We start from the raw sequence: 22983 nt of genomic DNA on the forward strand, positions 1-22983 counted from the left end.
TTGTCTCAGAGTCATGGTTGGTCAAGTTAACCCAGTTTACATACCAGTTTTGTTTTTCTTTTTAATAGAAATAGATTGGTTTTACTCTTTACATATTTTGGTTGCCTTTTATTTTTGCTGGGAAAAGAAGAGGTGATGATAGTAATAGTTTAGAATGCTGACTGTATAACAGCTTGAAAGATTTATTTTTTTCTTGTAAGCTGACAAGTATCATAATTAATAAAGTTGAACTGTCATGTGGTAAATTCTGAACATATACAATTGCACGGTCAGGCAAAATTAATAAACACATGGGCAGAAGCACAGAATTAGCAGGCAAATCAATAAACAGGCAAATTGTCACACAAACAACATGCAATATTTTTCTAATTTCAAAAACAAAGTACAAAACATGTCAGGATCAAAATAGCAAGCAGAATACAAGAGCAGAGATTAAATTAGCTGAGCGTATACTTTGTTGTAAGCTGTATGATAGTCCTTTAAAACTGTGGCTGTGAGTGAGTGTGTAATTGGAAACAGGTGTGACTAATCAACACAATGGCGATTGTGAAAAATCAAGTGTGTGTGATGGGAGTTGGAGACCAGTAAAAATGTTTGAATGCTGCAGTGTATGATGGGAAATGGAGATGATGGGTACACTATAATGCAAAATAAGCAATGCTTTCATCCAGTAATTGTTAAGCGATTTAACGAATCACTAATTCTTTATTCTCTTTATTCTCGAGTATCGAGTGTAGTGAAAATGGTTTTGTTTAGTTATCAGCAAATATTCATACTCTTGTGCTCAGGGTACTGATTCGGAATAAGAGTCTATAAATTCTATTCTTTATATAGATAGATGTATAAATAAATACTGTCCTGGCATGCATTTAAAAGTTTGTCAAAATATTTTTTTTAATACACAGATTTGTGGTTGTGGTCCAGCATTTAACACATCAGCTCAACCTAATTATGATGCTTATAATGTTAGCTTATTAAAAAAAAGTGTTTAAAAAATATCTTTGTTTTCATACAGTCAGCATTCTAAATTTTCAAAAAAATAAATTCTGCAGATATATTGGTCTGCTTTCTTTGGGTCATTTGTTTCATATAATAAAATCTTTGTATAAAAATAAATATCTATCCAGAGAACATTCTGTTGTACATTTTTTGTTTTGTTTCTGTTTCTCAGGACAAGTTTGCCGGCACCGATGTTTTCCAGGAACAACTTCAGCATATGGAGCATACTAAGAAAGTGCATTGGATTGGTAAAGTGAACTAAATGAGTGATCTTAACATCATTGTATTTCAAACACAACAAATGCTGACAGTATTGATTTGATTTGGCTCTTTACAGAGTGAGTTTGGTAAATAGTGAATAGTTACAGCATCGCAATCCATAATATGTAACATGTTCAGCTTAAAAAAAAAAAAAAATTCCAAACCCGGTTCTCAACAAGCATTTCTGTTAGTACTTTTGTTGTCGAAATTAAGACTGTAATCAGTTTTAGATATCGAATCCTGTGTAGTTTTACAAGTTGGAGTTACAGGTTAGGGTTTGTAATGTGAAATACAAATGCAGTACTTTATGTTCTCACCCCAAACCTGAACATTGTCTCTGTCTTTTTAGGAGCTCTCTAAGATCACAATGCCAGTCATATTTAACGAGCCGCTCAGCTTTTTACAGAGACTCACAGAGTACATGGAGCACACTTATCTCATCCAGCAGGCTAACGACTCCACCGACTCCATCGAGAGAATGAAGGTAAACCGTAAAAATTCAATGGGAATCGAAACGCAACATAATACTGAAAAAAACAAGGTGTTTTTTTTTTTTTTTTTATTGTTATGGCACCCTGAAAAAGCAAGAACGAGCTAAAATAGAATCCAAAGCAGAAGCTTGGTTCTTATTTGTTGTCCACCACCTTACCAGATACCAGGAACCACCGTAGAGAAGACGGAGAAAGTGACTGTATCATCATTACGGCACCATTGTTAAGTTATTAAAATTTCATCAGTGATAACAAGCTGACACTGAAGACTAAAAGAGTTCCATTTTGTAAAAAAAATAATAAAAATAAATAGTTTTAATTTACTATACATTTCATCAAACTACTATTAAAGTAACATCATAAATCCTCTTAGAATCTATTAGAAATGTCTACAGGGTTTTTTTCTATTTTGATTTACAGCAACTATATATAATATAAATATATGAATTACATGGTACATAAAGTTGCAGATTTATGTAGAATATGGTGCTAATATACAATAAGTACTCGTAATTTATTGAATAAATGCGCAGTTTGCACAAATATTTGGTGTATTTGTTGCAATTCTTAAATGCAGAGGCAAACAGGTGGAGAAATTTCTGTTTCGGTTGCTGAAATTTTATGCGAGGGCAGAATAATGTGTGAAAACACATAATAATATATCTAAAATATATAATGAAAAAATATATAGAAAAGTGAAAAACTCCTTGATTGTGTTTCACTTATTCAAAGCATTTTCCTAAGTGTTTAACCAGACCTATTTTCTATACATTATTGCTTCAGTAGTATCAACTTCCAAAGTGTGTAGGTTGAGAGAGAAAAAAGAGGTCATAGCAGCGATACTGTAAGAGAGACAGGAATAAACTGAGGGTAAATGTCTCTTATTGTTGCTAAACTCTTATGCTAGTGTCGGACAGTAAAAAGCCACGACAATAGCAATAGACTGTTTCTCATTTATTATGTAAGTGCACAGAAGACCATTTATAGATTGCTGAAGCTATAATTCTGATAATAATTTGGAAAACAAACGACTATAACAAAAAAAAAAACGCTTGTTTTATGAATGAGATCATAAGAGAAACAAATGTTAACCCATGTGGGCTGTGTTTGAATTGCCATTACTCTTCATGACACTTTTACTGTGTATAAGTCCAACATGTACAGTATAAATGTGTAATTCCCAAGTACTGGAAAGTGGCTGCGATATAAAATAATAGATTGTTCTGCCATGTGTGTGTCAGTGTGTAGCAGCATTTGCAGTGTCTGCAGTGGCATCTCAGTGGGAAAGGACTGGGAAACCCTTTAACCCCCTGCTGGGGGAGACATATGAGCTCGTCAGGTAAGTGCTGACTGATGAGGGTGTTCAAGTATCGACAACATGAAATACATTACACTATTTCTCAAATACATCTTATAGCATTCCAGTGTGCAAAAACTAGAAAGGTCTGAAATACTTTCTGAACTACAGAAGTGCTAAGAGGCCAGACATTAGAATATTTTCTTCTTTCTCGTCTTTCTCATGATCTCGACATAAGTGGTTTTCTCGCGATTATTAATTATTTTCTCATGATTTTACCATAAACATTGTTTCCTTGTGATCGGTACTAAATGTTTCTGTATATTCATACACGTGGACGAGACAAAGAAACAACTTTTGTCCTGTCGAGATTACAAGAAGAAATATTGGAATGCCCGGCCTCTAAGGACTTCCGTACTGACCCCATTGTAGTTAACATATACAGACCGTAGGAACACAGGTTTATTTTTATAAAATGTCCCCTTAATTATTTTTTTTGTTATTCTTTTTTTTTCTCAGAGAGGATTTGGGTTTCCGAGTGGTCTCGGAGCAGGTGAGCCACCATCCTCCAGTCAGTGCTTTCCATGCCGAGGGTCTGCAGAAGGATTTTGTCTTTCACGGCTCAATCTACCCCAAGTTGAAGTTCTGGGGTAAAAGTGTGGAGGCCGAGCCGAAAGGCATCATGACTCTGGAGCTGCCTAAGTAAGACCAAACACACGTCATTAACCTAGTGTGTCATATACGTTATAAATGAATTATTGGTTAATGTTGCGAAACCATGACGAGCTGTGCAGTTTGGAAGAATGATGGTGAGACACGGTGGTATGATGTTCTACCTGTCCTCACTGGCCCTGGATGATTGTTGTCCCACAACAGCACAATCTATAGTCTTTTTCTTCCCTACTGCATTTTAAAATACATTTATAATTACTTATTTCATCAATTTTTTTCTCATTGTACTGAGAAACCGCAAAGCGTAACTCCTTTGTCTTTAGGATTTCAGAGAACCTGGTTACAGCTTTACCTCTGACTGTTCCAATCATTTGAGACTCCTATAAATATTCAATAAACACAGAAAACTTCACATCAATAATTACACACATTTAAAAAAAAAAATCGGTTTACTTAGATTTCCATGAGTGGTTAATATAGAAATGATAACAAATGAGTGCATTAATACACACCTGTGATTTACACCTGTCAGATCAGCTGTTAAAGAGAATTGTTTAACACCTTCTGAGAGATCAGACCTCAGAATCCTTCAGTGCTTTGTTTTAACCACTTTTATTGATATCTAATATTAAACACGGGTATAAATTTTGAGCGGTCCTGATAAGGCAATGCCATAAATGTTGGCACCATTTAATAGAGTGTATTAAAAAACAAGGATAGAAATTGTACATGTTTATGCACAGTCATAGAAATTACTTGCATTAGTTACATTCAAAATGACAAGACAAAATTATGTTCACAAGAATATATTCCAAACCTTTAGTCGTTTCTCCAAAATGTGACACGTCACGTCATCTTAAGCACAAGAGGCAAAGAGTATGCATATACTGTAGAACACAAATTATAATCCTTAAAGGAATGTTCGTTTAAATTATTCTCGGATTTGTACCAAATTTCACATGTGGAATCCATTCGGTTGTTCATATGCTGCACTAATATACTTTTAATGAGGGTGCCAATAATTTTGGATTCGACCTTAAGATTTCTCGTACATGCGTTTGGCATCATTTATCCTGTTATGATTTTCTCTTTCCAGGTATAATGAGGCGTACACGTGGACAAACCCAACATGCTGCGTCCACAACATTATCGTGGGGCAGCTTTGGATTGAACAGTATGGAAATGTGGAGGTGGTCAACCACAAGTGAGTGAGTTTGGCAAAGGCTTTTTCTTCTTGCAGGTGGAGTTTAATCACTCTCAGAGTACTCAAAATAAAAACCTACTCCTTTTAAGTCAACATTAATACTTGGGAGTGAATGTGAAAGTCAATTGCAGCATAGTTTCTTCTTCTTCTTCTTCTTCTTCTTCTTCTTCTTCTTCTTCTTCTTTTCTTCGGCTGCTCCCAATAGGGGTCGCCACAGCGGATCATCCTTCTTCATACCCCCCTGTCCTCTACATCTGCCTCTTTCACACCAACTACCTGCATGTCTTCCCTCACCACATCCATGAACCTCCTTTTTTATCTTCCTCTTTTCCTCCTACCTGGTGGCTCCATCCTCAGCATTCTTCTACCAATATACCCCATGTCCCTCGTCTGCACATGTCCAAACCATCTCAATCTCGCCTCTCTCACCTTGTCACCAAAACGTCCTACATGCGCTGTCTCTCTAATAAACTCGTTTCTAATCCTGTCCATCGTCGTCACTCCCAACGAAAATCTCAACATCTTCAGCTCTGCTACCTTCAGCTCCACCTCCTGTCTTTTACTCAATGCCACTGTCTCTAAACCAATTGTAGCATAGTTTGTGGTGTATAAATGATCATTAACCAGATGAGGATGGGTTCCTTTCAAGGTTTCTTCCTTATGCCATCTCGGGGAGTTTTTCCTTGCCACAGTCGCCCCTGGCTCGTTTATCAGGGACAAACTTACACTTATAAAGAACATCTCATTTTTATCACCACATTATCTGTGTTAACCTGCTTTGAGACAATGTTCATTGTTAAAAGTGCTATACAAATAAAATTGAATTAAATTGAATTAAATCATAATCAAGCAGTCATTATCCTCCTGCACTGCCAAGGCTGTGAGATGAGTGTAGGTTTAAGTTAAATCATTAACAATGCAAAAAAAAAAAACTACTGCTTTATAATGAACTCTATATAATGACACTGACAGAATGGTCAGTTGCGTTCTCTGAATTCTTTGCTCTATATTTCTACCAGAACTGGAGAGAGGTGCTGTCTCAGCTTTAAACCTTGTGGTCTTTTTGGTAAAGAACTGCACAAAGTTGAAGGCTACATTCTGGACAAAAGGTGGGTGCTGTTTTCAATTCAGTTTTCTTAATACACTTTCCTTATTTAGTCTTTCCACATGTTACGGACCTTTTTTCTAAGAAATATGCTTATTTGCAGCAAAAAGAAAGTGTGTGTTCTGTATGGGAAGTGGACAGAGTGCATGTACACAGTGGATTCGGCAACGTTCGAGGCTCACAAGAAGAACGATAAGGCCGCCGAGGGAAAGAAAAGCAGTAAAGAGGTGTGCTCTTTTTCTTTACTTTATCCATGGCTGTTTCGAAGTTTTCTCACCAAGCTAGTTTCTCATTTAAATACATTATCATTTCTACAGTAACAACCAGAGGTGGAAAGTAACTAAAATGGCTTTGATTTAATATGTATCTGTGCTCCTCAGGGGTCCAGTGCTGGGTCTGAGGAAAGCCCACAACCAGGTGGTGACTCTGTAGAGGAGATTTCAGGCAGCCAGTTACTTTGGAGAATCTCACCAAGACCAGCCAACTCCGCTCAGGTTTCTCAGCTAACACAAACCCACACTCTATCAGGAAAGCATGATGCAGGGACAGATTATTCTGTCAGGAACGCAGGCAGGGACAGGGCCAGATTATACTGTCAGGAACACGGGCAGGGACAGATTATACTGTCAGGAACGCAGGCAGGGACAGGGCCAGATTATACTGTCAGGAACGCAGGCAGGGACAGGGCCAGATTATACTGTCAGGAACACGGGCAGGGACAGGGACAGATTATACTGTCAGGACCACAGGCAGGGACAGGGACAGATTATACTGTCAGGACCACAGGCAGGGACAGGGACAGATTATACTGTCAGGAATGCGGGCAGGGACAGGGCCAGATTATACTGTCAGGACCGCAGGCAGGGACAGGGCCAGATTATACTGTCAGGAACGCGGGCAGGGACAGGGCCAGATTATACTGTCAGGAACGCGGGCAGGAACAGGGCCAGATCATTCTGTCAGGAACGCGGGCAGGGACAGGGCCAGATTATTCTGTCAGGAACGCAGGCAGGGACAGGGCCAGATTATACTGTCAGGACCACAGGCAGGGACAGGGACAGACTTTAAACAAAACCAGCAAACTAAGCAATAAGGAGGAGAGCAAAATCACAGTCCAAAACAGTCCTAATCCAATAGCAGAAAACAGGGAAACGTAAAAAGGACCAAAAATCTGAGCCAGAAAAACTGTCCGAATAAAAAAAACAAAAAACAAAAACTAAAATCCAAACCAAAGCAGGCAGAACAGGGTTTAGCAACAGGATCAGGAACAGGAGTTGGGAACTAGAACCAGAACAGGGTGGCAAGAATAATCTCAGGGACTGGCAAAGCCGGTGAGATAATCTGACCCCGAGTAAATGTCCTTTGTGTCCTTAAATAACGGGTGGCATGGGAAAAAATGTTTCATTCTTCATCAGGTTATTGCAGCCCCAAGGTTCAATCAAGCTGCCTTAGAGATCTGTGTTTCTTTCTCCATTTCTGCTGCAGATGTACAGTTTCACGTTGTTCGCCATGCAGCTAAACGAGCTCAATGAAGAGATTGAAGCTGCAATTCCCAAAACCGACTGCAGACTCAGACCCGACATCCGCGCCATGGAAAACGGAGACATTGGTAATGATTGGATACATATGTGTGTGCTGATTTAATGTCATCATTAACACTGGACATTTGTCTTTCTTTTTCTTTTAACTCTTAGTTAACTTAGTTAAACTTAACTACATAGTACTTATAATAATTGTAATAAGTAATTAAAATAATCAGTATCATTTATTACATTTTATTATATAGCATTATACAATTCTCATATAATACAAATTACATAATATTTTATTTTTCATTATTTAAATAAACATAACTTTTTATTATAAGGATAAAAATATTTAGACCTTATGCCCTCAGATTTGGCAAGTGAGGAGAAAAAGAGGCTGGAGGAAAAGCAGAGAGCAGCACGGAAAAGCCGAGCCAAGTCAGACGAGGACTGGAAGACGAGGTGTGTGAGAATATCCTTCGCCTGCTTTTTTTTTCTGTACAGCTGTGATGTAAAACTCATAGCTTGAAACTTGCGTTTTAGACAAGCAGGCAGATATGTTGAGTGCGTTTATAGAACAGATTTTCTCTGTAATTTTGGATGATTCTAATAATGAAAAGATTACTGAATTAAATGACTGTTAAATACATGATAAATGTATCTGGAGAGAAACTGAATCAAAGTGAAGCACACAGTATATGGACAAAAGTATTGGGACACCTACATATTTCAGCCATATGTGGTTCTTTCACAAACTGTTACCACAAAGTGGAAAAATATGGAACAGGATACTCAAAAAGCACATACAAATATTTTGGTGAGGTGTCCACAGACTTCTGTCCATATAGTGCATTTATTATTAGCCTTCGATTATGTGTCATGTATAAATGACCATAATGAATCCATAATAAGTGAAATTAAAACCAACTTGTGATGTGCAGCTGCACTATTACCAAAGCTGCTATTATAGAAAATGAATCAACACTTTCTGACCAATCAGAATGCAGCATTTAACAGCACTGGTACAAGCAAAGATATGAAATTAAATGTATTATTGAATTATTAATATTAGATAATAATAATGAAATAATACATTTGATTATTATTAATAAAAATGTATTGTATAGAAGAGTAATCCCACTTAAAGAAAAGAATTTGAGTATGCTGTATATTGTGCAGCTTCTATTTAGTAACTAGATGCTCTTCTATACTAATTCCACTAACATTACACCCCTTGTTTTTTTTTTTTTTTTTACCTCCATATATTCTGTGGTTCGGCTATGATGATTAGAAGCTCCGCATTCAGCCCCAGGTTTGCTCTGCATGCTGTGCTATATGATTCTATTTTTTTATTTTTTTGCATTTCTAATCACAAGAATATGAATAAGAACATATTAAATAACGCATTTCATGCTGGAAAGAAAAATCTATTTTTTTGTTTGTTATCCAATACCCTTAATAATTTATAATTCATTAATAATTACCCTTTTTTATTGAACTGATTCTAGTTGCATTTGTTGTGGAACCTCTGCAAAACGTAGTAATTATTGTTTTTATTTACATCATAGCATCTATAAATCACCATTCCTTTACCAGCCTTTTTTCTTTTTCTTTATTGTGATCTAAATAATGAGGTTAATTCTAATAATTAGTAATTTAATAACTAATCCACCTCTTAATACCAGTTATGCAGTATAACAGAGCGCTGCATCACAGACGGGTATCTCTGTGAGAATCAATGCCATTTTTAATGCAAGAAACCCATTGAACACAATTTCACCAAGTCTCCTTTCACTGTAGCCACAGCTGCACCACCCGTATACATCATCTCTAGCAGAAGCGTCAATATTAACCTTGTAAAAAGAACCGGGTTTTCGGTGCAGTATTTCTGTGCATTACGCTTCCAGTCCAATTAAAAGACATGAAAAGCTGCATGTACTTTACGTTACAGCGCTGAATCTGAAGGCCTCATGGCAGATCTCTTTGTCTCCGGCAACAAGTGACGTAATGGCTGATATCTGATTGGATAGAAACTCTAACGCAAACAGACACTCCTAGAAGCAGCCCAACCAAGACAACAGCTATGAAATGAAGAGAATAGTCTATTGGGAATTATGTAACCAATAGACTTGGAAAATTGTATATCAAAATGTCAGTAATTCTGATAGTGTTTAGGCCATCAGAAAAAGCTTTGTTGGCACTAACCGCCTGTCACTGGTGCCTGCTTAGGAGCAGATCTGTCACCTTTTAGTCCTCATTTTATTGTTTTGTGAGCTTTGCTTTTTAAGGAGATTTGTGGGCGCTGTGGGTGTAACAGTACACAAGATTTACGATTCAGTACGTACCTGTTTTTTGCATTTTTAAAACAATTTAAAATAAAATGCCTGCTTGGTTAAATAATATATAAAATGAAATTTAATAAAAATAAAATACAATCATTCTTCTCCTTCTTTTGGCTGCTCCCATTAGGGGTCGCCACAGCGGATCATCCGTCTCCATACTACTCTGTCATCTACATCTGCCTCTTTCAAACTACCTGCATGTCTTTTTCTATCACCACATCCATAAACCTCCTTTTTTGCCATCCTCTTTTCCTCCTTCCTGGTGGCTCCATCCTCAGCATTCTCCTACCGATGTACCCCATGTCCCTCCTCTGCACATGTCCAAACCATCTCAATCTATCCTCCCTCACCTTGTCTCCAAAACGTCCTACATGCGCTGTCCCTTTAATAAACCTGTTTTAATAAACCTGTTCCAGCTCAACCTCCTGTCTTTGGATTTTAGCTATGTTACTCATGTAAAAAGGACTGCATACCTAAAGCCCTGTACCGAAATATTTTTGTACGAATACGTGTACCGTTACACCCCTAGTGGTCATGGACAAATGTACGTTTGCTGTACCGTGAATATGCTTTGCGCTTAAGGCATGATTAATATTCATCCAAATCTGCACAAATGGCACCTCTGTGGTTAAGATGATGAACTTTTGTTCGGAAGGTTGTGAGTTCAAATCCCAGTACTACCAACCTCTGGGCCCGTGAGCTAGGCCCTTGACCCTTAGCTGCTTAGTTATATACAGTTAATGGGATATTATACGTCGCACCGGATAAACTTTGGTCAGTATTGGAATTTGAAGTTCAGGTTCATGAAATCATTTAACACTATCCATACTTTATTATAAGATTTATAAATGAGACCCAGTGATTGTATGTAAACTGTGACTCATCTGGTCTCTCTTTTTTTCCGAGCAGGTGGTTTAATCAGGGTCCAAACCCTCACACCAACTCTCCAGATTGGCTATTCTCCACTGCTTACTGGAACCGAGATTACTCCCAAGTGCCTGATATATACTGACACGATCTACAATACCTTCAAACTAAATTGGGCCACATCGGATATTTGTGTAATAAACTTTTTTTTTTTTAAGATTGAACAGATTTCTCATACCTGCAAGTCCTTTATATTATTTATTTATTTTTTTAAAAGGAAGATGTTACTTTATTCTTCATGCACATAAATTATAAGCAGGACACAATTCGATTCAGTTTTGTTGAGCCAATCATGTACAGCTTAATTACCTTAATGAAGAAAAAAAGTAATCATAATTATAATTGAAAATTGTCAGCATTTATTTATTTTTTAACCCGGAAAATAAAAGAAATGCATTTTTTTTTTTTTTGGCAGGCATCTTTTCTAAAACATTCAGAACACTAGTTTTTAATAATGGACTAAACTTTGTATTATTTATTTTAGAGCTCTTTTTATGCTTTACACTTTTCAGAATATTTTACAATTACATATATATATATACATCTTTATTTTCTTCAGCTTGGAGTTTCTGTTTGTTTTCAATAAAGACGGGGCTAAAACTGGTTTCCTAGTTGTAATGTAATGTGTGAGACATGAAAAGAGATGAGTTATTCTTATTTATGAAAACCTAATAATATGAAATATGACCCCACCGAATGCGGATAATGTTTAACTCCGTTAGTTTAAGTTTGGTGAGGATGTGACATCAATATAAAGTGCTCAAAGCATTTAATTTTACAGCAGAGGTGGTGTAACGTGTCATATAAGACACTTAAAAGATTGTTATACTTATTTGATAGTTATTTCAGATTGATGTCCATTTGTTGCTGTTGTGTATATCACATGGTAGTGTCGCTGAATTTCCCGGCCTGCTGAATAAAGCCCTAAGCAGATCCAAGCAGATTTCTGTCATTGAGGTCAAATGAAATTTTGGAAACTTTTTGACCTTTTATTAATTTTCAGAAAACACCATCAGAATGGCAGTGGCTCTGGAGTCTATCCCAGGAACACTAGATGTGAAATACATATACCTAGGGACCATTTAAAGTCACAAATCCACTTTTTCCACACACGTTTTTGTGAGGTGGGATGGAAAGCACAAAGAAACTGGAGTAAATATACATTTAAAACATGCAAAACTATGGTATAAACTGGAAGGGCTTCTTTTTTTATTAATATATATGAACTGGAAACACTGTTGTTCTGCTTCTGAATATACAGTATAATTTATAGACAAAAGAATTTCTACAACTGACTTTTCCAGCCATATGTAGTTCTTCCCCAAACTGTTACCACAAACCTGGAGGCACACAATTGTATAGAATGCCACTGGGCACAATGGCCTGCTGTAGTTCTGTAGTAGTTAGTCTTAGTAGTTTAGTATTTCTGATCTCAACCCTATTGAACACCTTTGGGATGAATGCACCCTGAACACTGACTGCACCCCAGGTCTCCTCACCTACATCAGTACTAGACTTTACTAATACCTTATGGCTGAATAAGTACAAATCTCCACAAGCACACTCCAAAATCTGCTGAAACATCTTCCTAGAAGAGTGGAGATTGTTATGACAGTATAATCAGATACCAAACTTACGTCCATACAGTGGATATAACATTAAAACCACTAAGAGGTGAAGTAAATAAAATTGATTATCTCGTCACAATGGCACCTTTCAAAAGCAGGGATATGTCATTGATCAAGTAAGTAGTTTGTGAATTTGATGTGTTGGAAACAAGAAAAATGGGCAAGCATAAAGATCTAAACAACTATGACAAGTGCCAAATTGTGATGGCTAAACATCTGGAACAGAGCATCTATTCAGTGGCGGGTATTTTTTAGCCTGGTTTTCAGGGGTCCAAGGAGGGACATTGTTATGCATTAATGTTAAAAAATATATTTAAAAAAAATTTGCTTCTTCTTTACTGTTTCAACTGTAAAATGTTAATAATATATTTAACGCTTTTTTCGAGAATATTATAGGTGTAACATTCATTTTCAATGAATAAAACAGAAATAATAAAACAACTTATTATAATTGAGTTTTCTAATTGTTAGTGTAAAATGTATAACAAGTTTTTATGAAAAATAAGTATGTAATTAAAAATTCAAAATGCCACGATATGCTTTTAGTTTACACTATAATTATATTAGCTATTAATATAATTTATATTATTAGAAATATTATGAGCTTATTTTGTAGATATTTAAAAAAAATATTAATTCAAATATAAATATCTAATATAGATGTTTCATATTAGTTATAATACCTGGAATAAATTGTCCGGGTCAGGGTCAGGGTTCAGACATGTACAGAAGGCGATTTTGTAATTGAATGGTCGTATTTGACATTTGCAGGTCAGAGAGGAGCGTGTGACGTCACAGTCGTCCTCATATCCTAAACTAAATTACGCAAAGGACTTAAAATAGCCCTGGTTTTGTGTTTGCTCCATTAGGAGGCCTGACCCCTTTCTGTTCTCTTTCATGAATTTTTTATGTAACTGAATTGATTGCAAAGGTATAAAAGTAAGAACTCAGCTTAGAGTTCTCACACACAAGGCTTATCAGTATTACCAGACTAAATCCAGACCTGGTGATCATCGAGCATCATGATCAACGAGCGGCTCCTGCTTCTCACCCTTACCTGCTATGTGTTTGTCTGGATCGGAAACTGTGAAGATTTTGTAGAGATCCGTTCTGTTGAAGATGACATCAAGGCCCAGGAGGAAAAAGAGCTGGTGAGGGTTTATTTTTTTTTAAGTTTTGAAGATAGACTACAATTACATCTATTCCTTTTCAAACAAAGTTGCGGTGTTTCTGAAAGTTCAGGTAAAAATATCTTATCCTGTGCTTGTTATAGATCGAAGCTCTTCAAGAGGTCCTTGAAAAACTAAGGAATAAACAAAGTCCATCAGCTGAGAAAAGGTTAGGCTGGGTTCCTTCGGTGAGTGAACTGATTACTTCAAGTTTATTTAATAATAACATTATTGCCTTCCACTTTAACATATTAGAAATCTCCAAGTCCATAATGCGATTCGCACCTCGATCCAAAGCCAACGATACGATACATTAAAGATACATATAAAGCGGCTACCGATGCCAATACGATTCTCAATTACAATTACGATGCAGTGTGGTCAGATTTCGAGTTCATTCAACACAATGCGATTCAGTTCAATACGATTCAATGGAAAAAAATACAATGCATTGTAATTCAATATACAGATACAGGTACAGATAGTTGACTTTTATTACTTTGGTTTAGACAGACAGCAAATCATCAACTTCCTTAAGTGCCTTCTGTCTTCTAACGCATGGACCTTTCACAAACAGTTAAAAAAATAAATAAATAAAACCAAATGTTCTTTTCCTGTTCCATCTCCAGGAAGATGCAGCTCTACCTCTGCCATGTTAATATATATTCTATGTGACTTTTAGGTCTCGGTGGTGTTGTGATACGTCATATCAATCAATCTTCTTCTTCTTCTTCTTCTTTCGGCTGCTCCCATTAGGGGTCGCCACAGCGGATCATCCGTCTCCATACCACCCTGTCCTCTACATCTGCCTCTTTCACACCAACTACCTGCATGTCTTCCCTCACCACATCCATAAACCTCCTCCTTGGTCTTCCTCTTTTTCCTCCTACCTGGTGGCTCCATCCTCAGCATTCTTCTACCAGTATAATTCATGTCCATCCTCTGCACATGTCCAAACCATATTAATCAATCTACATATACAATATTGGTTACATTCTAAACAATAAAAATATAATGCATCTACTAATAATTATACATAAATTAATTAGATTTTTAGCAATCAAATATGTTAAAAGCATACATATTTGCATTGGTACATACGCAGTACAAATGCCAACTTGTATCGGATGCACCCATTTTTAAATTGATGGATCACATACTTAACTTTTATGCCAGTGCACCAATGGAAATCAGTGAATCTTACCATTCCTATCCTGCATGATCTTCCTCTCTCTCTGTTTCGCTCAGTCATACACAGTTCGATGTTATGCTCATGTCTAATAAAAGAATGTACAGTATCCACACATAGGTATGACCCCCTTACACACACACAATCACTACAACTTGATGCGATTTATAAAGTCTACACCTTTAACCCTCGGTGTGATGTTATGTTTCAGTGTGATGCAGGTGAGCAGTGTGCCATTCGTAAAGGTGCCCGTTTTGGAAAGGTCTGTACCTGTCCTGGTGGAACCTCGTGCAGCTTCTCCATCCTGAAGTGTTTGTGAGACGATGTGACTTTTCACCTTCACTCCGACTGTAAATAAAGGCATAACGAAATAAAATGCATTTTTTTAAATATTACATTTAAAATGGTGTTTTTATGGCATGTCAAGAGACCTTTCCGAATGAGTCGACGTATTGTATATCATTTATTTATTTGGCAGACTTTTTTTTATTTGTGAAGCAGAAATTAATTCAGTCACATAGTGTAGATGTAAAGGTAAAGGTAAAGGGACTTGTTTTAGTTCTGAGATTTACACTGACCACCAGTCAGACTGGTCACTTCTGTGCAAATGACCATGGGCACCTGGGAAGCCTGCAAACGTTCCAAAGCATATTGGTGACAAGGTGGTGTGATGAAGCTGGGTTACTGTTACAACCCCAAAAGGTTTGATTATTTTCCTTTAACAGCAAAATGTTTTTTCCAAAGCAATTTGTCAATAAGTTTTGAATTAATCTGCAAGCACTTAAACCTTAGAAGACAAGTGACAAATAGTGGTATATTAAATAAATAATGTTTTAAATATAAATGAAATTTTTGTAAATCATATACATTCCATGTAATCTAAGCATAATCAATATGCTTAATAAATGACTGAACTATGGGCTGATATTAAATAAAGACAAACTTACAATCAGTGATATCATGACATTTCTGGGTAAAAAGTTATATTTGTATTAAATTGCTTTTTTTTTGGTCTACAGTGTCAGAACTTTGCAAAAATCCATAAGATTTCCAAAACAGTACTGCAAAATCTAATGGTCGTGAATGTTTCGAGAAAAAAGGGGAATGAGCCATCATGGCCATTTCACAACATACGCAAGTTGCACTGAAGCTGAAGACCTGAAATGCCAGGAGAAATATATACAACTGTGACCAGTGCAAATAAATTCATTAATCAAGTCTGAACCTTAACTAAGACTTTGAAAAGTATTTGAGCAGTTTCTGACCACTAGATGGTGCAAAGGCGCAGCTGTGTGTACTAGTATAAAGCCATAGAGAGGGGGATTTGTTTTTTTATTGTCACATGTACATTACATCACAGTAAAATTCTTTCCTCGCATATGGGTTCAAGGACCCAAGAGAAGCGTGAACCCCTGACCTTCCAATCAGTAACCCAGAGCCTCAACTCCTGAGCTACCACTTCCCCTAAGCAGAAATTTAATAATAATATGTCAAAATTTATAACAGGAAAAACCCCTTTTAAATTGAGTTTAGGTTTAAGGTTCACTTGTGGGAGTAGTTATTCAACCCAATATCTATCTATCTATCTATCTATCTATCTATCTATCTATCTATCTATCTATCTATCTATCTATCTATCTATCTATCTATCTATCTATTAATTAATTAGCTGTGTATCTGGTCATGTCTTGTCTTGTCAAGTCAGAGCTCTGTACAGGCTACTCAAGTTCTTTCACTCCAATTTTGACATTCCATGTCGTTATAGATTTCTCTTTGTGCATTGTAATGATGAAACAGGTTTGAACCTTTTGGTTTCAGTGACGTGACATTTCAAAGCTGCAGTGTCCAAAGACATTCTATACAATTGTGTAGATCCACCTTTGTGGTCATAGTTTTGCGAAGAACCACATATGGGTGTGATGGCCAGGTGTCCATGTACTGAACATAAGGCCATATAGTGTATCTTTATCTATCTATTGTGGGGGTTTTTGCCCAGCTTTCTTCATTGTACTTTTACTCATTGCATGTATCATGTCATGTCTTTATGGCCTACTATGAAAATCTCTTCACTCTCCAAATAAAAGGGTTGGTGTATGGATTTTTGTAAAAGCAGACAAAGTTGAAGTCCAGAAGGTGTAACTGTAATGCGACGTGTTACCTAAAACGAGTTTAACTTCCTGTTCGTCACATATATTCTACCCTCCAGTACACTTTTTATTGACTTGGAGATTTAATTCCAAATTGCACTTTAGAGATTATGGGGGCTTGTAACCGCCCATCACCTTACTAACACAGTTTACCATGGTTTTCTTTCAGTTTTTTACACTATAGATGAAATCAGGTGGCTACTTATGGAACATACACAGTAATGCACTAATTGTAGTATTGATATTATTATTACAAATCTACAATGTAGTACTCTTGTTTAGGTAATACAGAGTGGGGCTAAATCCCAAAAGATTTTTTATGAGACATATAGCGCAGTAAACCCATTATGTAAGCCCTATATTCAATTCAATTCAATTCATTTTTATTTGTATAGCGCTTTTAACAATGAACATTGTCTCAAAGCAGCTTTACACAGACTCAAGAGGAAGCCCATCCTCATCTGGGTTGCACCGAATGTCCATTTAATGCAGATATACGATGTTGCGGGGTGCAGTGATGGTAATCAAAAGCAAACTGTAGTCCTGAGTCAATGTAGCAGTCTGTTGACATTAACTACAGTCCAAATCCATCCTCGAAGCGCCCGTTCTTACTCCGGAATTTCAAGGAACCACCCAAGACGTTGATGAGAAACCGTCCCCAGCTGCACAGAGTGGCCTCCAATCGAAGAGAACACTATCCAGAGGCAGGCCTGGACGAAGTGGGAAGATTTAAGGAGGGAAGAGGGGCAGGAACAGTGGTTACTGGAACCTCAGGAGCATGTTTAACTCGACAGAGAGAGAGAGAGAGAGAGAGAGAGAGAGAGAGAGAGAGAGAGAAGAGGGGTGACAGGAAGAGAAGGATATGGACTATTATGTGTCCTTGTTGTTGTATGAAAGTTAATGTGACTGTGCAGTTGGGAAGGCAAGTCTCCGGCAAGATTTGATATGGCAGCATAGCTAAAAGGGAGAACCAGAAGGTAACCGACATAAAGGATCTCTGGGATAAGAAACGACCCACCACATCACCATCAACAAACCCGAGTGAACGTGTGAGAGTGAGGGGACGACAGCATACAAGTATCCCAGTTCAACAAACACTCTATATCCATGTTCCCTCCAGATCTGCTCCTTAACCTAAGAAAAATCTACTGATAAAAGACTTGACTAAATAAATACGTTTATTATGCATTACTCTTCCGAATGACTTTTTTAAGATGATATTTTAAACAATTCATAATTAAAAATAACATCGTACCAGATACATAGCGTGAGAAAATCCACCGTTTTCTCAGAACATAATGTGGCCCATTACAGTGACACTGTGAGGAAAGAGCCAGTTTTGCTTCGGAAAGGAGGAACTGTCGGCAAAAATAGATGCCAGTAACTGATGTAACACTACCCCAACATATAATTTCTCTCCAATCTATACAAGGAATAAAAAACACTCCATTTTTGCTGTTGTAGCAAAATAATTATTAAAAAAGTAGTGCTAAGTACAAGGTAGCGTTAACACTGTTATTACCCTAAAGGACTGTGCAGCTCATATAACAGCATATCCCACAGTGTTCTACAGCAATTTAACAATATTTAAAGAATGACACTTCATATTTAAAAAAAATATATATTTCTAGTTACGTTTAATTCTCTGTGCAACAAATTAGCTCCTGTACTCACTTATCTGCAGTAATAAAGATTCTTCTGACCAATCAGAATCTAGAAATTGATAATTAACAGCTCCGTGTTACATACAATATAAATGATAAAAAAAAATTAAGATATAAAAACATTAAACTTTACATTAAAATGTATAGAAAGAATAGAGAATCTAAGATAAAAAATAAGATGAAGTATTTTAATAACACAAGATAATAATGGGTCAGAAACTGAATGAAATAGATACAGTATTATAATGTTGTATAAGAATATAAATGATATATAAAGGGGAAATTGGGTGTCATGGTAATACATAGTACATTGAGATTTAGCGAAATAAGCTTTTTTCTTGCTATTTTTTACAAACAATTATTATTTTGCTATATTACTATAATAACTAACTTTATTTTGTGTATTTGTTTGAAACCTTTCGTTAATATTAACATTTCTTTTCTTAAAAATACCTCCACGTCATTTAGCCACTTTGCGCATCATAAAACGAACAAACACTGGTACAGTACAGTAAAAGTGTAAATTCTGTTCGGTCTCATGCAATCAATATAATTTAAATATGCAAACAAATAAATACATTTGTGCTGCTGAAATTGATAGATGCCATACAGAAGAAATTCAACCTTGTGCATTTTCAATCATTGTAAATCCTAACCGTAGTTTATATCAGGAAATACTGAAACTGTGCACTATCATACTGACAACATGACTAAGGATAAATTATTATTAATTATTTTATATTAAAGTTTTTTTTTTTGCAAAGATATTTAAGTAATATTGCTGACTTTGCACTACTTTTTATTTTGATCAGCATTACAAGAAGCCTTTAAAAAACAGCATATGTGGTTTTGAATGCTCTTTAATGAATTATAATAATAATTGTATAATATAGAGTATATTATACAATTGTATAATATAGAGTATATTGTTTACTGATTTATAATATCCTACTTTTTCTTATCTCCTCTCACACCGCAACGTGTGATGTGTCTTACGGTTTTTCACAGTTGCTTCGGAGCGTTTCTCAGATCAGAAATGAAATTCTCAAAACTCCTTGTTTGACCTCCACATCATTTAGTCATTTGTGCTCATCATAAAAAAATTTCTGGTTGATTTGATCAAATTGGGAATGCTTTTGTACATTCATTTACTTCTTTTTAATTGTGTACAAGTGTCTGCTGTTTCCTACATTATCAGTTGTTTATGTTAATGTTGATCAAAATATATTATACTGGTTTCACCTGAATAGTTTTAACCCCCAAAACATCTCAACATCAGTTCATTGCATAAATCATTGACTGCACAATGAACAAAACAGTTGTCAAAATCTGTCATCTAAAATTTCTATTAAACTTTTTTTTTGTAAATGTGTTGAATGGATGAATTGTGCAGATGACTCTTGAATGTCACTAATGAAGGCGAGTGAACAGAATCAGATCAACCAATAATCAACTAGTTCTCTAAAACAGGTCAAAGGTGAATCTTGTGAACCTTCAAGTGGAGAGTGAATACAGACAGAGCAAAACAAAGAATTATAATTTCTAAAAATGGATGAACAACTAAGAAACAAACAAACACTTGTAAAAGTGTGAATCCTGTCCGGTCTCTTGCAATCAATATAAATCAAATATGCAATCAAATAAATGATTTTGTGCTGCTGAAATTCACAGATGGCGCACAGAAGGAAGTCAAATTTTGTGCATTTTCAGTCACTGTGATCCAAACCATAGTTTATCAAGAAATCCTGAATCTGTGCTCCATCATGCCTAAACATCTTGATGGAAATGAGATGTTCATTGACACACTTACTTTTAAGAAATGAACTAATGATTTTAAGAAAAGTACAGGCTTTTGCAAGAAATCCAATGTATTGTGCTGTTTGCACACATTGTTTGAAAAATTCACTTACTGGTTTTGCAAATATTAAAGATGATTAGAGAAATGCTCCAGCTGAGAAAAACTGTAATGAACGCCTAACTTCCCTCTAGACTTTTTGGCGAAACTCGATTGGCTGAGCGGAGCTGTCAATCATTCTATCTCCGCCCCTTGTTTAAATAAGGGGGCGTGGTTGCTGCTCCTCATTCGACTACAACTCAACATGGCGTCGCAGCGCATCGACGGAGCGAAAACGATGGAAAACCCGAGCGCAACTTCATCCCATCCCGGTTTCAGCAGCGAGAAATACTCTTTACTAGTGGTAGTCGGGGAGCACACCGCTGCTGGCTCTGTCGAGTACTTAGTTTCGGAGATTGAACGAGGTAAAGTTGTTTTTTTCTCTTGATAAATCTTTGCAGTGCTTCCTTCGGGTTTTTTGGGGCTGATCCGATTTACCACTGAAGAGTTAACAGCTCACTTTTGAACAAGAACAGCTCCCCTTTTCACCTATCATACTCTCAAACATGCCTTAACAAGAATTTTGAGGTTAATGTCTGAATCCTAAATGCGTCTTAATTTCTGTTTAGTGCACTAAAGGCGAAGCACACTATGTAGTGCACATACCCTGGGCCCTAGTAAGTCTGGAGCAGGAGTCATGATGCATTAGTTTTGTAGGGTACTTAAAATTTGTGATTCAACCAATGCCCTCTTTGGACTTTTGCATTTCACAAGAGAAATCAAACTTTCAGGGCTGTTTGTGAATGTCTATGCATATAATGAATGCATATATAAAGGTTTTTGGGAAGCCATTCACATTTTTGATGATTCATCCTGTACTAGTCTTGTGTCCATCCAATTAAACGCTCTGTTGAACATGTAAGTCCCGCCCACTTTTGTCCTGGTGGTGTTGTGGGTTTGTATGAAATTTGGCAGACGCCTTTATCCAAAGCGACTTCTCATTTATACAGTTGAGGGTTAAGGGCCTTGTTTGAGGCTCCAGCTGTGGCTGCATATTGTGGTAGGGATTTGAACTCAAAACCTTCCGATCAGAAGTCCACCCACTGAGACGCCACCTTCTCAAACTGATTTGGAATTCAGTTCTGATACGCTGATAAATGCTTCAGCATGAGTCCGAGATAGTTTTATCTACCACTTTCATCACCTCCATCAATGCTGATTTATGTATGAATGGAAAAAGTTTTTTTCTCTATTATTTTGAACTTTCAATGTTCAGGTTCCTCATGAATGAGCACTTCTTTGAACCCTGACCCTAATTTTCCATTTTATAGGCTGAGGATGCTGAGGAAAAGAAATAGGGCTATATAATGGCAAACCAAGTGAATCTACCAGTCTTGTGTTCATCTAATTAACCGCTTTGAGGATGGGGGGGTGATTTTTTTTTACTTTCACTCACGGGGGTTTATATCTGTGCCTCCTCAAAGTGATTGAGAATTCTGTTGGTGCTTCTCGATCATTATAAAGTTTTTTTTCCCCTACTTTTCATAGATGTCAGATGTCTCTTGGTGACGACGCTGTGTTAATTTTTTTGTCGCCTTGAACCTTCTGATCAGTAACCCAGCCTTAACCACTGAGCTACCACTCCCCTGAACAGGGTTTGTCAGCCAACTGACGAAGATGATGAATAGAATAGCCTTTATTTGTCACACATACAGTACAGCACAGTGAAGTTATTTTCTTCACATATAGAGGATAGGGGGCAGGGTCATGAAACAGACCCCTGGGTTTAGGGTGATACAAGGGCGTGAGCCGCTGACCTTACGATCAGTAATCACTTAACCACTAAGCTACTATTCCCCTGAAGAACTACAAGAGATCAGGCTTCGGGAACATCTTTAATCGGTTATATCCTTTTAGGCGTAAATGATTCTAATTCATTGTATATGAAGAAAACCTTTTTTTGTATTATCATCCTAAACTTTGTTTGTCTTCCTGGTTCCTCTTCAATGAGCACTTTTTGAAAACCTGGGCCTAATTTTTCATATTCTTATTTTTAAGGATGCTGGAAAAAAAAAATATTGGACAAATTACAGACCAAGTGCCTCTACACACACAGGCTGTTAATGCAGTGCACCCATTTCCCGTCGCAGTTCTTTTGGGAAACTGCTGAGTCGACATGTCTCCTGCATGACCGCACAGGTCTGATAATGAACAGCAGAAGTGCTGAAGCTGAGCCACTTGAAAATAATTATAACCATTTGGTTGAACGCAAACGTCATACTTAATATTTAAACCACAGCGACCCTCAGCACGATGGAAAGGCGAAGAAGAAAGAGGATGTAATGGGGAAGAGGAAAAGATGTGGAGTATGGGAGAGAGATGGGAGAGGGTGAGGTGACAGAAAAGACAGTAGAGAACGAGAATGGGAGAGAAGAAGGTAGGGAGAGTTAGATATTTGGAGGAGAGAGATGTGAGATTAAAGCTGTTGCTATAAATACTGCAGTTGGCCTGCGTCACACTGCCTGGTC

General features: G+C 36.8%; 3 protein-coding genes and 1 long non-coding RNA gene across 6 annotated transcripts in view; 3 read left to right on the forward strand and 1 right to left on the reverse strand.

Annotated features, from left to right (window-relative positions):
- Positions 1-10988, forward strand: part of osbpl1a (oxysterol binding protein-like 1A) — a 31781-nt gene extending 20793 nt beyond the window's left edge. For 2 of the 3 annotated variants that reach the window (XM_046857521.1, XM_046857523.1), the window contains 12 exons: positions 1172-1247; positions 1610-1744; positions 2993-3090; positions 3568-3750; positions 4817-4924; positions 5944-6033; positions 6133-6256; positions 6410-6523; positions 7515-7638; positions 7927-8017; positions 8847-8867; positions 10807-10988. In XM_046857521.1, the coding sequence (XP_046713477.1) occupies positions 1172-1247; positions 1610-1744; positions 2993-3090; positions 3568-3750; positions 4817-4924; positions 5944-6033; positions 6133-6256; positions 6410-6523; positions 7515-7638; positions 7927-8017; positions 8847-8867; positions 10807-10909 (1267 nt within the window). In that variant the 3' untranslated portion in view covers positions 10910-10988. The remainder of the gene's footprint in view (positions 1-1171; positions 1248-1609; positions 1745-2992; positions 3091-3567; positions 3751-4816; positions 4925-5943; positions 6034-6132; positions 6257-6409; positions 6524-7514; positions 7639-7926; positions 8018-8846; positions 8868-10806) is intronic. The other variant, XM_046857522.1, reaches the window with a different exon arrangement.
- LOC124391164 lies at positions 3615-20702 on the reverse strand. The gene is made up of 3 exons (XR_006926913.1): positions 20532-20702; positions 15081-15158; positions 3615-3746 (listed from the first exon to the last, which is right to left on the reverse strand). It is a non-coding gene; the product is annotated as an uncharacterized LOC124391164 (long non-coding RNA).
- Positions 13260-15619, forward strand: cart1 (cocaine- and amphetamine-regulated transcript 1). Its single transcript, XM_046857558.1, has 3 exons — positions 13260-13603; positions 13726-13809; positions 15022-15619. The coding sequence occupies exons 1-3, from the start codon at positions 13475-13477 to the stop codon at positions 15127-15129; spliced, it is 321 nt and encodes a 106-aa protein (XP_046713514.1). The 5' UTR covers positions 13260-13474; the 3' UTR covers positions 15130-15619.
- Positions 20701-22983, forward strand: part of map1sa (microtubule-associated protein 1Sa) — a 29532-nt gene continuing 27249 nt past the window's right edge. Inside the window, exon 1 of the mRNA XM_046857520.1 lies at positions 20701-20880. Coding sequence (XP_046713476.1) covers positions 20721-20880 — 160 coding nt within the window. The 5' untranslated portion in view covers positions 20701-20720. The remainder of the gene's footprint in view (positions 20881-22983) is intronic.

Source organism: Silurus meridionalis, chromosome 9 (assembly GCF_014805685.1).
Source record: "Silurus meridionalis isolate SWU-2019-XX chromosome 9, ASM1480568v1, whole genome shotgun sequence".
Classification (NCBI taxonomy): Eukaryota; Metazoa; Chordata; class Actinopteri; order Siluriformes; family Siluridae; genus Silurus; species Silurus meridionalis.

Bases quoted from the DNA above. Each gene is read 5' to 3' on its own strand.
- cart1 (XM_046857558.1), top strand. From the start codon at position 13,475: ATGATCAACGAGCGGCTCCTGCTTCTCACCCTTACCTGCTATGTGTTT. The intron at 13,604-13,725 runs GTGAGGGTTTAT...TGCTTGTTATAG, and splicing joins CCCAGGAGGAAAAAGAGCTG to ATCGAAGCTCTTCAAGAGGT. The intron at 13,810-15,021 runs GTGAGTGAACTG...GTTATGTTTCAG, and splicing joins GGTTAGGCTGGGTTCCTTCG to TGTGATGCAGGTGAGCAGTG.